Genomic DNA, 17,573 nt, shown 5'->3' with positions numbered 1-17,573 from the left:
GAACAATGGCAGGGAAAGTGCGGGGAGGATGGGGAGTACTGTAGCATCCTTACAGTTAGTCAAAAGAGCAAATGACTGCAGAAAGCGCTGCAGTTGCTATAACTTTGAAAGAGGGTCATATGTAGGTTTTGGGGGTGGTCTGGCATAAATTTGAACTGCTGTTAAATGACCAAGTCATTACCTGTGCTGATAATTGGAACAGTGAAGTTGAAAATATTAATGCTGTGGAAAATTGCAGGAAAAGGTAGGGATAAGCAAGTGTCCTGCCTGCCTTGTTTGAATATTAATTAATTTTATAAATGTATCTAATAATTCATAATATTCATGACATCAGCAAATTAAACATAACATAGCATACTTACTATATTATCTCTCAAATAATATACTATGACTTCAAAGAGGAATTTTAAAGAGTCCTGAGTTTTCAAAAACTTTATTTTTGAATTATAATTTTTGGATAACCAAGCAGTTTTATAAAGAGAAAGCACAGAAATCAATCTGGCACTTTTGGATAGTTTATAACAACTCTGCTTGACATTTTTAGAACACATTCAGTCCACTTGCTTGGTCCAAAATCCATGTTACTTGAAACTATATACATCATATATACAATCAGTGAAACTATTTTGGCTACTTTGGGGGTTTTCAAAAATGTCCTATAGTCTACCGTTGCTAAACAGAATCCACAGTACACACCAAAACTAGCGAATACACTGTTTTGAAATAAAGTCATTCAGCAGAGACATTTGATAGCATGCAAATTAAAGAACAGATACAGTTTCAGAATTTTTTTTCTGTTAAAAAATCTGATTATTCAAGTCGCTAGCAAAAGAAGAGACTGTTCATTGTTCCTGTAAAAAAGGCACTTAGAATGGGGACTGGAGGAATCAAAGCTGACTTTTAAAAATCAGTTTGGTTTCACAAAAAGGCTCTTCAGATACCAAGAAAAGCTTGTCAAGTTTCAGGTCAAAAACTCAGTGGCTAGGCAGACTAAAGATAGACAATATTTTGGAACTACCTTGTAAATAAGTATGTTAAAGCAAAAACAAGATTATTAAAAAGCAGCAGTGCATAGCCTTCCTTTGAAATAATGCATATCTGTAGATGTCAAGTGTTGAACTCTACTTAAAGATACCCTTTCAGTAGCATCATTATGATACATTTGAATTAAGAAATAATAATAATAAAGTTTCACATGGATCCGTTTTCAGGAAAATCTGAGGTTATAATCTGCCATACCACATGTCAAAATATCCAAATGTTCTTGATGGCCAGTATCAAGTAAATGGAATTCAAAGTCACAATTTCATACAGACTTTGCAAAATAATTAGGTGAGTTTTGCACAAAAATTATCTTGAGTGAACCTTTTCAGTTGTAACCCACCACAAAGATTACTTCATCTTTTTTCTTCTGTAAGTATAAACAAACAAAAATATTTGGCAATTATATATTCTCCTGGGGGAAAAGATAAAATCTAACAGAGGTTACTTCAAGTTGAATGCCATGAGTGGTCTTTCTTCTCGCTTTTGCCAAGGACTCTTTTTGTCTTCCCCTTGATCGTCATCGTCGTCATCATCATCATCGTCATTATCATCATCGTCGTCAGCTTCACTGTGTTCAGTTATTTTATGTTCTGGACTTATTAAAGGCTCTGGTGAACTTTCTACTGTTCTTTTTATTGTTTCTTCCTGCAGGCTGGGCAATTGGCCACCTGTTCTTCTGCTCCCTCCCTCCAACACACATCTGGGAGTATTATCTTCAGGACTACAAACTGCAGTTCCACATTCACTGCTACTTTGGTCCACTTCATCCAAATAAACAAGTTGGGTATAAGTGCTACTCTCTGGAATTTTCTGCTCTTTCTGTGGATGTATCTGCGCTTGCTGGTGGGTTTGTTGTAAGTGATCTGCCCTTCCCTTTCGGGCAGATTTTGGCTCATTCATGTCAACCCCAGAATCCAGACTGACATCATTGCTTCCGTTCCTTCCAGCTCTTTGAAGATCAATGTAGGAATGTCTAACATGAGCATTGGAACGCCCATCCAAAGAAACAAACCATGCCCGAGGATGAGGTAAAGGCTTTCCTCCACCTAGCTCCATTAGAGCTTTCTCAGTAAGAAGCTGAACTTCACTATTCATTTGTGCCAGGGAGGCATCATTGAGGGATGCTGGAATGGATACTGATTCAGACATTGCAACATTCTGTGGTTTCCAGTCACCTGCACCAACTTCTTGCAAATGTTGCTGGGATACTGCTTGAGCAGCTAGCTGTTGTGGCTGCAACTGTTGCTGAGAATGTGGGTAAAGCTGTGAATGAGGGCTGGATAGTTCAACCTGGAGCCTTTCTATATCTACTGGTTGATCAGTAGAGAGAGGCTGGCTAATATAAGGATGTTCTCCTGGAAGTTTCATATAATGACCAGGAATGACTAATGTGGGCAATACTTTTCTGTAAACACTATCATTAACCTGATCAAGAGAATTACAACAGACCAGATGACCTGGTCGAGGAAAGGAAGTGGGTCTTTCAAGATGGTCAACGGAGCGAGACATCATACATTCAGAGGACCTGCAATCTAGAAGCTCCGTTTCAGGGGTTGAAGGGATAGGGTATACTTGTTCCTGAAGATTATATTTACTCCCTGTAGAAATATGATTCATGGATGTTTGCTCTTGCTTCTCAAATAAAGACCGATTTAACAACATTGCATTGTAACTGTGTCCATGGTCCCCCTTATCAGGAGAACCATACCCTTCTGTCATTTCCAGAGACTTTCTTGGATTTATAGAGAAAGAATCCAATGATTGAAGATAGTCTTTTTTCAAACTGTCATTAGAAGCCATATTTTCTAGAGACATGCGGCTACGGTCATTTTCCTTATGGGAAAGTGATTCTTCTCTGGAGCTAAATTCCTGTGAAGTGCTATAAGTATGTTGCAGCATAGGGGTATGCATATCTACTTCTCCAGAACATCCTTTGTCCAAGTGAACAGCCACTATCAGTTCTTTGTGGCCAGAGGATTCTGGGTGCCTGTTGCCAGTAATGGAGAGCCCACCGGGAAATTCTGATTCACGTCGGGAAAATACTAAATTGAGATGGGACATGGAAGTTGATTGATCCTTCTTAGCACCACTGAGTGTTGAGGATAATTGTAGTTTCTTATGATGTTGACGGGGCTTCAAACACTTTCTCCTAATGTTAAAAAAAAGGGAATAGAAAAACAATTCATTTTAAAGGGACTTGCAGCAAAAGAATGGTCTAGTGAATAGGTATTCAAACACCTATTCTCTCTTCCAATTATCACAAACCTGGCTGACCAAGATGGGTGGGCAGAAGTTATGGGAATTCTGGTCCACTGTAAGTGGAGAGTGTTGAGGTAAAGAAAGCTATTGCAAGAGGCTCAAGCAAATTAACATCTCCTGATTTTATTTTGCAATCCAAACTAAATGTTCCGCAGCTCAATTCTCAATGGAAATTCTTTTTTTATATACCCTTTCTGTTTATTTACTTTTTCAATACTGTTTTTCAAGCATACCAACATCTCCCTATTTTTGGGCGGCTGTTTACATTCAAAAACCTTCGTTATTACATTAGATATTTCAATTGTAGAGATAAATGCTGAAACTCATTATGAAAAGAAAAAAGAAATACTATAATAAAAACAATACAGTAGAAGCAGATATAATAGAAGAAAGACAACTTTATAATTTTTTCTATTAACATTATTTTTAGCAGATAATAGGGCTTAAGAAAGAAATAATATTACTATTCTTGGTTTAGTTCTTCTGTTTCAGCAAACGTCTTATAGATTACATGTATTGTGTTGGAATCAGAGAAATGTTCTTTTCCTCAGTTCTAAAAATGTCAGTTTCATAAACTATTATTGGTAGCTCCAAGTTTGAAATTAGATTATAATGCAGCTTGTTCCACAAGCAAATAGAAAAATTAACACGATCTGCATCCCCCATCCTATTTCCTTGTTTTCAGAGGAATCTTAATGTAAAAATCTATCTCAGCTCAAATGCCAACATTTGTAATATTACCCCATTTCTCAAAGGGTACTTAGTATAATACCATCAATTCTGAAAGTACTGAGTATGATAAGAAAAACTTAGGCCTATGTAAAGAATTTTCCTCAATCTGGTGCCATGGCGATGTGTTAGACCAGTAATCTAATATATTTTGATGGCACAAGTTTGTGGGCAGCTAATATACAATCTCCAAGTAGCCTGTTTACACTAGTAGGTAAAATCCAAAAATACTGGTTCTATTATGGAAATTATGAATCCATAGGAGGCTTGCTAAAATGTTGTACTTACACAAAAATGAAAGTGTTCCTCGCTGGGCCACTCTACAAATATAATTAAATACAAAAATGAGACATTTTACCTGCAATAGTATAAAAGGAGGCACAGCAGGACAAGTAGTATAAGAGCTATTCCTCCAAGAATTGCCAAAAGGAACACTGTGTGGTAAGTAGTGAAGTCCTTCGCTACAATGAGACCTACAAGATGGGGAAAAAATTAAAATTCTGAGGACAGGTAAGTCAAAGCTTTCTAACCCATTTTAGGGTATATTTAGTTGCAGGCTAGCTCTCACTTTGACAACAACCCCTTGCAGCACAGTATCATCTGATGTGCCACTTCTAGCAGTATTCTCTGATGGGATCAGGCAGCAGCCCTGATTACACAGGTTTCCAGAGCTGAGGGATGCCAATGACTTGAATTACTCAGAATATCCCAGAACAGCCTGTGCTAAGGACACTGTGACTAAATACTGCAGTGATATATGTTCTTTGATTAGAGGAAACAACCAAAACAATGGGCCTGTGCTATTATCTGAATTGCAACTTGGAGCAGTATCATCTACTTGGAGATGACGTGCCTACAAAATGAATGATGCAATGGGGCAATAGTAAGCAAATGGGCTTGGTAACCCTCCTGTGTGGACTGTTTATCTGGAATCTTACTTAGCATGTCTAATGAATTTCCTCTGGCTCTAACTGTCAGAAACTGCACCAAGTTGCACTATTCCTGAGGCACTAATTAGCGCATTAAGGAAAAGGACATTGGTCTTACCTGACACATCTCTCTTCAGTGCGCTGTAGGAGAATCCAAGCAAGGGTTAATTTCAATCCTATTGCGAGACTGAGTTGTTAGATTTTTCTTGGCCATGCCTTCTTTTGCTTGGCTGAGTTCCAGTTTTTCTACGAAGGCATGGCAGTGCAGTATATATGGACTGGTAGAAGATATAAATTCACCCAGACCCCTGGACCCGGATGGTCGGCAGGGCAGGTCTTGAATTCTCCTGCAGCACACTGAGAAGAGACGTGTCAGATACGACCAACGTCCTTTCTCCAGTGTGCTGCTTGGAGAATCCAAGCAAGGGATGTACCCAAGCTTGAGATCTAGGGGAGGGAGACCGGCCGGTCCTGATCCCCACGGTGGAATGCACTCTTTGAAGAACTCTTTGGCCAAAAGACACTTCAGCCGAGGCATACACATCCAGTTTATAATGTATAATAAGGGTGATGGGGATGACCAGGTCGCTGCTCTGCAAATGTCTTCAATGCGAGCCTGTGTTGCCCATGCTGCGGTAGTGGCTGTATTCCTGGTGGAGTGAGCTGTAATCCCTCTTAGAATGGGCCAAGCCTGCATCTCATAAGCCTTAGCAATACAGGCTTTCAACCAGCAGCCTATGGTGGACAACATCACCTTCCTGCCCATGGCTGAAGGCTGAAAGGAGATGAATAGAGATTCCGTCTTCCGAAAGGAAGAAGTCTGTTTGATATATCTGCAAGGAGCCCGTCTGACATCCAGTGTATGCCATCGTTCCTCCACGGGATGATGGGGTCCTGGGCAACAAATAAGGTTCTGGGCCCTGTGAAACCAGGAGTTCTCCTTGGGCAGAAATGATGGATCCAAATGAAGAACCACCCTATGGAAAATGCAAAGATCCTCCCTCACTGATAATGTTGCTAATTCAGAGATCCTCCTGACTGATATTATTGCCATGAGGAACGCCACCTTAAGGGTTAAGTATCTGAGGCTAGAGGTCTTCAATGGCTCAAATGGGGCTGAAGTGAGAGCCTGGAGCACTAAGGCCAGGATCCAGGTGGGGTAATGATGTACTACTGGGGGTCTCAAATTAGCAGCTCCTTTCAGAAAACTGCATATTCTGGGATGGTGAGTAATAGGTTGCCTCTTTTCACAGGTCAACACTGTGGCTAAAGCTGTGACCTCTCTCCTAAGGGTGTTGGGAGACAGTCCCCTGTCCAATCCGGTTTGTAGAAAGTCCTGTACCTCTGGAACCAAAGCTCCTAAAGGGTCAATGTGTCCCAAAGAACACCATTGGCAAAAGGCCGACCAAGTGGTGTTGTAGATTCGATTTGTTTAAGGCTGTTTGGAAGCCTAGATGGTCTGAATCACTTTTCCAGAAAGCTTGTCTCTCCTCAGGAGGCTCCTCTCAAGTGCCAGACAGTCAGCTGGAGCCACTGAGGCTCTGGATGTACCACTACCCCAAGGCTGAGAGAAATCCTGTTCCGTGGAATCCTCCGGGGGGGGGGAGGACACTGAGAGGCTGACCATGAAGGCATGGTCCTGAAGAGTCCATATTATGGTCTGTTCCACTCGCGAGGCTGAACTCGACCAGATTAAAATGTTGTCTAGGTAGCACTATAATCTTATAGGGATTGCCCTGATGTGTGCTGCCACCACTGGCAACACCTTTGTGAAGGCCCTGGGAGCCGACCACAGACCGAATGACAGAGCCTGGTACTGGAAATGGCGCCCTGCATACGAAAACTTCGGGAACTTGCGATGGCAAGGTCATATGGGCACATGAAGATAGGCCTCCTTGAGGTCTATTGATTTTAACATTTTGCTTTCCCTGATGCAACTCAAGATGGATTGTAGGGACTGCATCTTGAAGCAGCAGTAAACCACGTGGGTGTTGAGCTTCTTTAAATTCAGAATTCCCCCCCCAGCCCCCCGAACTTTTCGTTACCAAGAAGAAGTATCACCCTCATCCCTCCTGGCCTTCTGGAACTGGCTCGATGGTGTTGATCTCCAACAGATGTCGGATCTCAGCTTCCATCAGGTTTCTTTTCTTGATGTTTACTGGGACTGGACAATGTATAAATCGGTTTGGGGAGTTAGAGAGGAATTTCAGTGCGAGGCCCAATCGCACTGTCTGCAGAACCCACACATCGGTCAGAATCCCTTCCCATTGGCCCGCAAATTATTGTAATCAGCCACCAATGGCTGATGTGGTGCTGTAGTCATATGCCTCAACGAAAAGTGACTGCCTGACCCACGAAAGGGCCATTTGACAGGAGTTTGATGTCTCCCTCTGTCATGATAGGAAGACTTATCCAAGAACCGCTTGTGTCCCTGATAAGATGGTCTCTGAAACTGCGAGATATTGGGCCCAGATTCTGCCGACAGATACGGCTGTCTGTGATAATAAGGCAAGGGTCTATGATCTGCCTCCCTTTATATATAAGGCATGGTTTTCTTCTTGTCCTTGCTTTCAATTAGGATGGGGTCCAAGGCTTCACCAAACAAGTTTGCATCCTTGTTTTGAATGCATGTCAGCCTGCCAATGGCGTAGCCACAGGAGGCAACATGATGTTATAGTGGAAGCTAATGCCCTGGATGCAAATTTTCCTGCGTTCAAAGTTGCATTGGCTGAGAACTCTGTGGCCACAATAAGCTTGTTCAGGACCTGATGCAGTCTGGTCTCGTCAGAAGGAAGCCTCGCCTGCATCTGGCGTAACCAGATTAAAGAGGCTCAATTAAAGAAGGAGGCCGCAGTTGCTGACCTTATGGCTCAAGCAGCTGCCTGATGCGTTTTACGAAGAGCCATTTCCGCCTTTTTGTCCTCTGCCTTTAAGCCTTCTGCAATGTCAGCGGGAAGGTTGGCTGAAGATGTCAGCGTTGCCACTGGAGCATGTAACATTGGTAATTGGAGGAGCTCCTCCAGGTCAGGGCCAGCGCAATAAAGCTTCCTGTCGTTCCCACTAGGGGCTGCAATTGCACCAGGTTGGGCCCATTGACTCTGAATAATGTCTAATAACAGCTTAGGTGAAGGAATGACCTCCTGTTCCGGAATGGGCTCTGAAAACAAACCCTCATGTGGATCTGGAGGAGCCTGGGATTGACCAGGAGATGGTTCTACTACTCCCATGTTTGTGGTGTCTTAGCCTTAAGTAATAAGGATTTAAACAAGGCAGAATGAAACAGACCTGAGAAAGAAGATTTATGAGGAGTCATGCCTTCATCAGCAGAGAATTCCTGTTCTCCCTGATCTTCCTCTCCCGTCATTGAATCTGCACTATGCAGATTGCTGTGGGGAAGATGGATCAAACAGTGGAGGCATATTTGTTGGAAGCTGAACTTGCAGGCTGGGTGGAAGGGGCTGAGAGTGACCTCTCTGCTGCAAACCTGCAGCTATGCCTTGAGAAATTGCTCCAGCAATTAAGTTCTTCATATCAATTGATAGCCCAGATCCCTGGGCCTCCTCTGCGTGGAGCCCTGCTGCAGTAGCAGTAAAACTAGCTTCTGGTACAGAGGGCCTAGCAGAAGTAGGTCTTAAGTGTACACTGGTAGCTGCATGCACCTGAGAACGGCAGAAATTTCTCCTCCTGGCCTGTTGCAAAAACAGATGGAAGCTCACCACCTCCCTCTGGTGACCCACACACTTTGTTGCACCTCACTGAATTGAGGAGACAAATCAGGTTGCAACGAAGCAGGAAATACATCTGCAAAAGAAACAGTGGGCTCTCTAGGCTCCTGAACCTGTTGCTGGGCTTTGGAAAATTGCTTTTCTAGAGCCTTGTGGCACCTTTTGGCATCTCTTTCCAAGGCAGCAGTATCCTTCTTAGATAAATGTCTTTTGGAACTTTCCGTTTGAGATGCCACCCTAGTGGAAGCTCTGGTATGCCTGGGGCTGCAATTCCCAGTTCTATGGAGTCTGGGAGGATCAAATTGGCCCATGGTTGGGGATAAGGCTCTTTCCGCCATGCTGCCACTGTCCAAGCGTATATAGACCACCCAAGGTTCCTGCACTAGATCAGGTCTCTCTACCACTGCAAGGGTGGTTATGGACCCACGTGGTAGACCCAGGAAGACCAGCACCCCCACAGAACTTCTGGCTCCAAAGCTTGCTCCTGCAGCAATGCTGCTGCTCCTAAGCCCCAGCCACGCCTCTCAGCTGGGCATAAATCAGCGCTAGAGTGGAAATTTTCCACTCTCCAGTGCCCCGTAGCAAAATTCCAGCTCCAAGGCTAGCCACCTCTCTGAGCAAGTGCTAAAGCACTGCTGCACCCTACAGCTGATTAGTAAATGGCGCAAAGGCAAAATCTGGCTCTCCCAGCGCTGCATGGCCAAATTCAAAGCTGCAAGCCCACCACAAGTAAAATAGCGCCGAGCCTGATAACACTGCCACTCCAAGCTGTCTGCTGTGCCTCAGCTGTTTAAAAAAATGGTGCAAAAGCAGGATTCCAGCTCTCCCAGTGCCACGCGGATCAGGCAAACTGTAATTCCTTGGATTATGTCCCACAAGATGGACATAGCCATCCAGAGCTGTCCTCCCAATCAGGAAAACAGAAGGTGGTGGTGATTGTGCCCACAGACCAGGAACCATCTCATTCACCAGCGGCTTGTCGGGTAGAGAATCAGGAGCCTGCACCATGGGATATCCCCACTTATGGGTTAGTCCTGGATTAGCTGCCTACTCCTTGTCCTCTTCAGGGTGGCGATCATGCCAGATTTGTTGGGGTAGACCAGTATACTCCCCTGCAGTGTGCAGGCTCCTCCAGGAAACTAAAAGCCCCAAGGTAGCCAAAAACGCCTCTTGTATTCTTCTCCACCCTAACTGGCTTAGTTGTTGAAGAAACCAAGCAAGATCCTATTGTCTTAGACTTGAGTTACTGGAGGAAATTTTTCCATGTCTCTCTCAGCTGGACTGAGTTGAAAAACTGGAGCTCAGCCAGGCAAAGGGAGGCGTGGCCAAGAAAAATCTAACAACTCAGTCTCTGGCAATAGGATTGAAGTTAACCCTTGCTTGGATTCTCCAAGTAGCGCACTGGAGAATGATAGGTTCATTCATTTGAGACATGTTCTAACTAGGATTTATTTATTTTTACTTGAGTAGAGCCATTAAAACTGTAATCTGGGTCCATCATTGGCGGTCTGACCTGGGATATAATCCATTTCCCACTTTACAAATTTTACTCTATTCCTAGCTCATTCGGTCTATGTGTAAATCAAGACTACAGCTGATCATATATCAGAGCTGATAACCATTTTGTGTTGTACAATTCTGGCAGTTAAGGGGGAACTTAACTATTTCTATTTATGGCAGGAAAGGTATAAATCCTGCACGTGCTATGTTTTTATGAAATCATCATGTTCTACATATTGTAACAATGATCTAATTTGGGGATTATCCTACAACTGTTTGGAAGTTGTCCCGGTAGCTTTACGGACATCCAAAATGCAACCATTAGTGACCTAAATGACTGCAGCATATTTAGCCTCTTTAAGGCTAAAACTCTTCTTCGTAAAAAAATATCTATTGAAATACTTGGAAAACCTTAACAAACTTTAAAATCTGCTTTCAGAATTCCTGGATATATCAATTAAATATTATTCTGAAATGCATACATTATTTAAATAGAGTACTGCATAATATAAAACTTACTGTGTGTGGACTAATGTCAAGTTGTAAAATGGATCCTTCCCTTCTCACCTCCTGAAAAGCTTTAGCAAAAAGTATTTTCTGGCATAGCTGGTTATGTCTTGCAGGGTTGCAAAAGGAGAAAGAAACTGCCAATAATAGTGCTCTTACAAACAAGGTGTAGGATTCCTTTTTTCCAGTTTAAGCAATTCCCTTATATTTGGTATGAGACTAATAGTCTAAAGGTCACACACACACACACACACACACACACACACACACACACACACACACTCACTCACTCACTCACTCACTCACTCACTTACTCTTATACCGGGGCAAATAAAAAATCAGTCTTACCTGGATTTGTGGGTGACATGGCTGCAACCCAATATCCCAGCTGGGAGGCGATGTAGGTCCAGGTCAATCCATTTCCTTCTTGTTCAATAGTGCCTAAGTTGCTTTTTAACCACGTCCCTGTAAAACATTTAAAGAAATTTGTAAAATGGGATAGGAAATAGAAGAGAACAGAAACAAAGCTATATGACTATTATAGTATAAATGGATCATAATTTTCAGATGCAGAAACTGAATAACAGTACAAGAAATCCTCAATTTACAAATTCATTCATTTGGTTCATTTGGTGACCATTTGAAATTATAATGGCATTGAAAAGTGACTTATGATCAGTTTTCACACTTATAACTGTTGAATCCACATGGTCACATGATCAAAATTCAGACGCTAGGCAACTAGTTCATATTTATGACAGTTGCAGTGTCTCAGGATCATGTCATCACTTTTTGTGATATTCTGACAAGCAAAGTCAATGTGGAAGCCATTCACTTAACAATTGGGTTATTAACTTAACAACTGCAGTGATTCATTTAACAACCGTGGAAAGAAAGATTGTAGAATAGGGCAAAACTCTCTTAACAAATGTCTCACTTAACAACATAAATTTTATGCTCAATTGTGGTTGTAAATCAAGGACTACTTGCAATAATATAATCTATAAATTAAATGCTAATAGTTTTCTTTACTGACCACCATTGGGTGCCACAGTGAAGTGCTTAAAAGGGGGGGGGGCAGAAAAAGTTATCCCAAATCCTTAAAATTTTAAGTTTTTTTCAATCTGTGGACCAGTATTCATGTAGATTATGTGATATTAGAGATGCTGAGAACAAAAAAGCTGGTCCAGTGTCAGATTTTAAATAGTTTTTTACTTGGTGTTACAATTGCATTTCTAGTAAATTAACACTACCAAAAATTATTTGTGTTGTTTGGAAATACAAAGCCTACATCTCTCCAAGCTAAAATGATGATAGAAATTTCAGAATAGACAATATCCATGCCTCTTTAAAAGCGTTCTCCCCATTTATGGAGGGAGCCGAGACATGTAGATAGAGTGTGGATAGGTATTTCAACACATTTCCCCCCCCAACTTGAGGCAGATAAAGCCTTTCTATAAAGAACAATATCATTCTTTTGACTTTCTTAATAGCCTTAATATACAAATACTACAAGCAACATATACATGCACTGCATACAACCTAGCCAAAATTTAGCATCACCTCTATTTTGACCATAAGAAATTTTCTTTCAGTGATTGTGAGTTATGATACATTTAGTTACAAGTCAAATGCCTGTTTTCTTTTATTACTGAAGACTGTGAGGAGGCATGAACTTATCTAAAATCCCTTATGCTTCACAGGCTCAGATCCCACTGCATTTTACAGCTTTCCCCAACCTAATATCTTCCACATGTATTGGATCTGCATTTCCCAGAATTCCCAGCTACCTGAAGACGGTGCAGCCCCTACACATCTGGGGGACATCACCTGCTCCTGTAATTTAGCGAAGAGGCGTTGTCACTATTAGCAGAGCAAGGGGTTGACTGGCAGAGGCAAACAGTGAGGATTGCAAGCAGTGTGAGAGAACAAAATTGTGTCTGAATAGAACCTACACAGCACTTTATAAATCAGATGGAAAGAAGGATGTTGCCTTTTTGTCTGTCTGTCCGTCAACTGATTTCTTCACTGCCTATTTCACCTAAATGATTCTGAATGGTGAACAATTAAGAAATATATTAGTAAAAAGCAGAGTTAAAACAAAGGTAAAAGGTTAACTAATAACAAGTTAAAATGAATATGTTACAAAGTTAAGAGAGATAGAGGGACTGCCCTGAAACCACCAACTTCCCCCAGAATTGCCATCATTCTTGCCTCTATCCCGCATTGAATTGGCAGTCAGGCCTAGACATTCTTTCAGAAGCCCATAAGAGAGGTAGGGGCTGCCTCATCTTTGGGGGTGAGACATACTAAACCGCAGAGGCAACAACAGAGAAAGTTCTCTTCTTGGATTCCATCAATTAAATTTTTTTTAGTGATGGGAAAAAATGATCTGCAAGATATCTTCCCTGCCTGACTAGAAAGGATGAGTCAATGTAATGCACAATTAAGAGATATATTAGAGAAGCATTTTGTCCTTTCGTGCAACAGACAAATATCCTTGCATGGTTCTGGTGTAGAATGTTTCTAAATCTTTTTGCAGAGCTGACATAATCTTTTCCACACTCAAAGGCTATGCTATTCTGGAACAAGTGCTTTAACCCCTATCTCCACAATGCTATAGGGGTTGCAGAAGACATCACAAACTTTCTCAACTTGTTTCAAGAAAATGCAGTACATATTGTTTTGCAGGATCTCCTCTGGAAGTGAAGGGCCACTTAGAGGGGGTCTCCCAGTTCCTTGGATTTATTCCTAGACAAAGCCAAGGGTCCATAGTACCTTGCCACAACCCCCTGATCTTTGGAAGTAACTGGATGAAACATTGTGACTTGCATTTCCTCCTTCCCTGCAAAATAAAGGGAAGAAATAAAGATGAGGAAAGGCTATTGGCTAGCATTTGCCTTCCTATCCTTCTCCTTCCACATGTTCTTCATCCTCCAAGAACAGCAACTGGAACACTCTTGAGGGCACCATGAATATAATTCTGATTAACTGTAGGATAAACACAATGGATGAATGGAAATAACTTTAATTAGCCAAAGGTATCCTATGCTTGTACCTGGAGCCTTCATTTAAGGGAAAGTTATGCATAACAGGTTTCTATCTTTCCATATATAGACTTGTTTGAATTGTTAGCTCTGAGATACATCATGATCTAGATACTGATCACTTTAATGATAAGACAGTAAAGCTGTGTCCCTTCTTAAAGTGATGAACAGCTAATTACTTAACTAATTAACTTGATCTTTACTGCTTAACTAATTAACTAACTAATTAGTTACTAACTAACTAACTAAAGATTCAAGTTAATTAACTAATTAACTTGAATCTTTACTGCTCAGAGATCTTCCCAGACTTAGGCATACCTGTGCTTATTTAGACAATACTTCTGCTGGAACGAAGCAAAGTGTCTGTGCATATACACCCATCTGCAGATGACCTGGAAAGGCCCTTAAAGCAAATGCACCAAATCTTTCAGAGGATACAATTGCTCCAATGTTTTGATATGAACTTCCACTTTGTCTTATGTAGAATTAATACTACAATCAACTTTCTTTGGAACTGAAATGATTAATTTATCCAGAGTGAATAAATTAAAATTTTATTCTGTCTAGTGCAGGGGTGTCAAACTCTATTTCCTTGAGGGCCACACCAGGGTTGTGGTTGACCTCGGGGGGATGGGGTGGGTGTGGGCATGGCCAGGGTGGACATGGCCAGGTTGACATTCCTCATGTCGGGGAGATGCCTGTGGTGGCCTGGGTGAGGCCATTGTCTCCAATGGAAGAAAGTGAGAGCAGGGCAAGCACCAAATCCTTGTACACCAGAAGAGCCTCACTATCCCTCCCAGGTCATGCGGAGGACCCCCGGATGGCAGGGCGGGCTGCCCTGAGCTCTGGGCAGTGGAGAGTAAGTACCCAGTCAGCCATTGAGCACCCAGGGCATCGGGACCCCACAGCCCAGCCACGGCTCCCCAAGGGGGCTCCTGGCTGCGCTTACCTCCTTAAGGCTGCTGCTGCTGTCCTCACTCTCCTTGGCCAGGTTGCTCATGGTGTGTGTGGAACAACAAAGTGTGTGGGTCAGAGGGAGGCCCACTCCTTCTCCTTGCGAAGAGACCCAGCTTTGTAACCAAAACATCCTCAGTGATAGGATGGGAGACCAACAGGAGAGGTCAGGCGAAGGAGACAAGGGGATGACAAAATGGGAGCAGGGCTGCTGGTGGCCAAGTGCTAAGGCAGAACTTCCCTCAGACCTTCCTTCCTCCCTTTCATTATAAACTCCTTCCTTCCTTCCTTCCTTCCTTCCTTCCTTCCTTCCTTCCTTCCTTCCTTCCCTCCCTCCCTCCCTCCCTCCCTCCCCCCTTCCTTCTGTGATTCTCATTCCCATCTCTTTCCTTCCTCAGTGCTCAGGAAGGGATGAGGGGAGGGGGAGAGACTGGCAGCCCTGGGGGCATGAACAGGAGGCGACGAGCACACAGGCGGAGAGCCTGAGGACCATCTTGCCCCACAAGCTGACTGTGTTCTGAGTGAAGGAAGGATTTTAAATGTAAAGCAGGGAAGGAGGAAAATAAAGAATTAAACAAGGGAGGAAAAAAAGAAAGAATCCATGATAAATTTAATCCATTCCTTACTTAAGTGAATGGCGAAAGGGAGACCAATCTTTTAAACTTGGATGTTACGGCAGAAACAAATCAACTTTCATTCTTTCCCATGGATCAAATCAGATGTGCAAAGCTACCGCTTCACTTGTTAACAGCTGGCGAATAGGAGAACCGTCCAGAGCAAGTGGGAAAGCGAAGAAAGCCTTGCCCTGGGAGGATGGAGCAAAAAGCTGCCGCTTGCAATTATTCTGACCTTGAACAAGAACCAGAGAAACGTCTCCCCGGAAGCATTAATAACCACCACAATAAAAGGAGACCAACACTGGAGACGAGAAAACTCACCTCTTTCCTATCTTAAGGGGAGGAAAAGGGGGATTGTAATTCCTATCTTAAGGGAACAGGGGTGCAATTACTGAAACCTCGGCAGAATGATCAACTCCACCTCTAGCCAGCTAAGAAAAATTAAAATTAAGCGTTTTGCAAAGAACTGCTCTGTTCTTGGAAAAGGCAGCTGAAGGGAGAAGCACAGAGGAAGGGAGAGCTTGTTAGAGGCCATACAAGTCGGGAGGGGGTCAGGAACCGCCGCTGGGGCGAAACCTCTAATTTTCCTGTCACAAAACTGCTCTGCGTGGGAAGGAATCCCACTAAAATCAAGCGAAGCACTGCCACTTTGGACTCGGGCGCCTTTCCCTGCGATTCGGTTTCCGACCAACTTAAAACCACATTTTTCTGTTCTAAAATCTGGCACCTAGATTTCCTCCTGGCTTTAGCGAAAGACAGACAGCCAAACCCAGTGTTCATAAAACTCAAAAGGCAAGCCAAACAACCTCTGGAGTATTTTTTAAAAATATAAAATAATAAAATAAAATAAAATAAAATAAAATAAAATAAAATAATAAAATAATAAAATAAAATAATAAAATAAAATAAAATAAAATAAAATAAAATAAAATAAAATAAAATAAAATAATTCACACCCACCCACAGCCAGTCTGGAACCGGCCTGAACTGGCCAGAAACTTCAAGCAAGAAGCGAGTTGCAGCTTCTTTGGGAGTCGAGCAAACTCCTTGGTTCTTTCGACAGAAAGGCTTTTTGGGGGGGGGGGTGATGAGGAAGAAGTGGGGGGGGCAGAAATAAGACAACTGAAGGCTCTGAAATCTTACAACCTGCTCTCCTACTCAGTTTTTTTTTAAAATCTGGTTTGAATTTCATTAGCCGCCAATTCTTCTCCCCCAGCTGCGTATTACAATCCCCTCCCCAAATATATCAGTATACAGACACCCCCTTCCACATGAGATTTCCTTCCCTGATTTCAATTTCATCCCCCAGCTCCCTGCCCCCCATCAATGAACTTGGGATGAAGGACATCAGAAGTTGCTAAGAGGCCTAGAAGAAGCCGTGGCAAATTAAATTTTTAAAAAAGAAAGAATCAGAAACAAAAAATCCCTGTTTGTTTGCTTGTCCCTCTCACCTATAAACTGCAAATGAATGGAAGCTGCCAGGTTCTCTCTGCATATTTCCAGTCTGCGCCCCCACCCCCACCCCCACTCCGCCTTGAGAGGCCTGCATGGCTTTCTTCCCCGACCCTCTGGAAAAATAAAATAAAACCACATTCAGGCACTCTCCCCTTCTCTCCACCAAATTCCGGCAGCAATCAGCCTGCGCTCGTTGCCAGCCGTGAATATCTAGTGCCCACTATTCGAAGATCTGGGAATCAAAATCTTACACGCATGGACATGGCAGAACTTGGAAAGAACTTGGAGAAGGAGAGGAGGAGCGGATATCTGGGCTGGCATGTGGCCAGCCTTAAATCCAACCCGCACAGCTCTCTGGAGCCAGTGAGAGACTGCCCTGCCCCCACCCCCTATGCAAGTGTAGCGAGAAGGCAGTGAGCACATGCGTCCTGAGTGAAAGGGAAATGCTCAGGGTTAGCCTGCAGGGCAAGGAAGTTCCCAGGGATGCCTGGCCCCACATGCGCTCACTGATTCCTCTGTATATGCACAGGGGTGTGGGGGATGTCTCCTCGCTGGCTCTAGTGTGGCCCCATGGATTTAAGACTGACCGTGTTCTGGCCCGGATGCCACCACCAGGTTGTACATCAGCACCCAGTCGTCCTGGGCCGGGCCAAGGAGCCGCAGGCCTCTCATTTGCTGTTTCTAGGGTGGCATCGCGGGCCAGATATAACCACATCATGGGTGGATGTGGCCCATGGGCCTTGAGTTTGACACCACTGGTCTAGTGGAAGAAAATAATGTTCTGGATCAGCATGAAGGAACTCTCTT

General features: G+C 43.0%; 1 protein-coding gene across 2 annotated transcripts in view; it reads right to left on the bottom strand.

Annotated features, from left to right (window-relative positions):
- Window positions 1-417: 417 nt before the first annotated feature.
- FAM171A1 (family with sequence similarity 171 member A1) overlaps window positions 418-17,573 on the bottom strand; it is a 113,336-nt gene continuing 96,180 nt past the window's right edge. For both annotated transcript variants that reach the window (XM_034402284.3, XM_034402285.3), the window contains 3 exons: window positions 11,042-11,158; window positions 4,391-4,505; window positions 418-3,193 (listed from right to left, as the gene is read on the bottom strand). In XM_034402284.3, the coding sequence (XP_034258175.2) occupies window positions 1,486-3,193; window positions 4,391-4,505; window positions 11,042-11,158 (1,940 nt within the window). In that variant the 3' untranslated portion in view covers window positions 418-1,485. The remainder of the gene's footprint in view (window positions 3,194-4,390; window positions 4,506-11,041; window positions 11,159-17,573) is intronic.

Source organism: Pantherophis guttatus, chromosome 4 (genome assembly GCF_059756535.1).
Source record: "Pantherophis guttatus breed Tessera chromosome 4, ASM5975653v1, whole genome shotgun sequence".
Classification (NCBI taxonomy): Eukaryota; Metazoa; Chordata; class Lepidosauria; order Squamata; family Colubridae; genus Pantherophis; species Pantherophis guttatus.
This window is presented reverse-complemented; position numbering and strand designations above follow the sequence as displayed.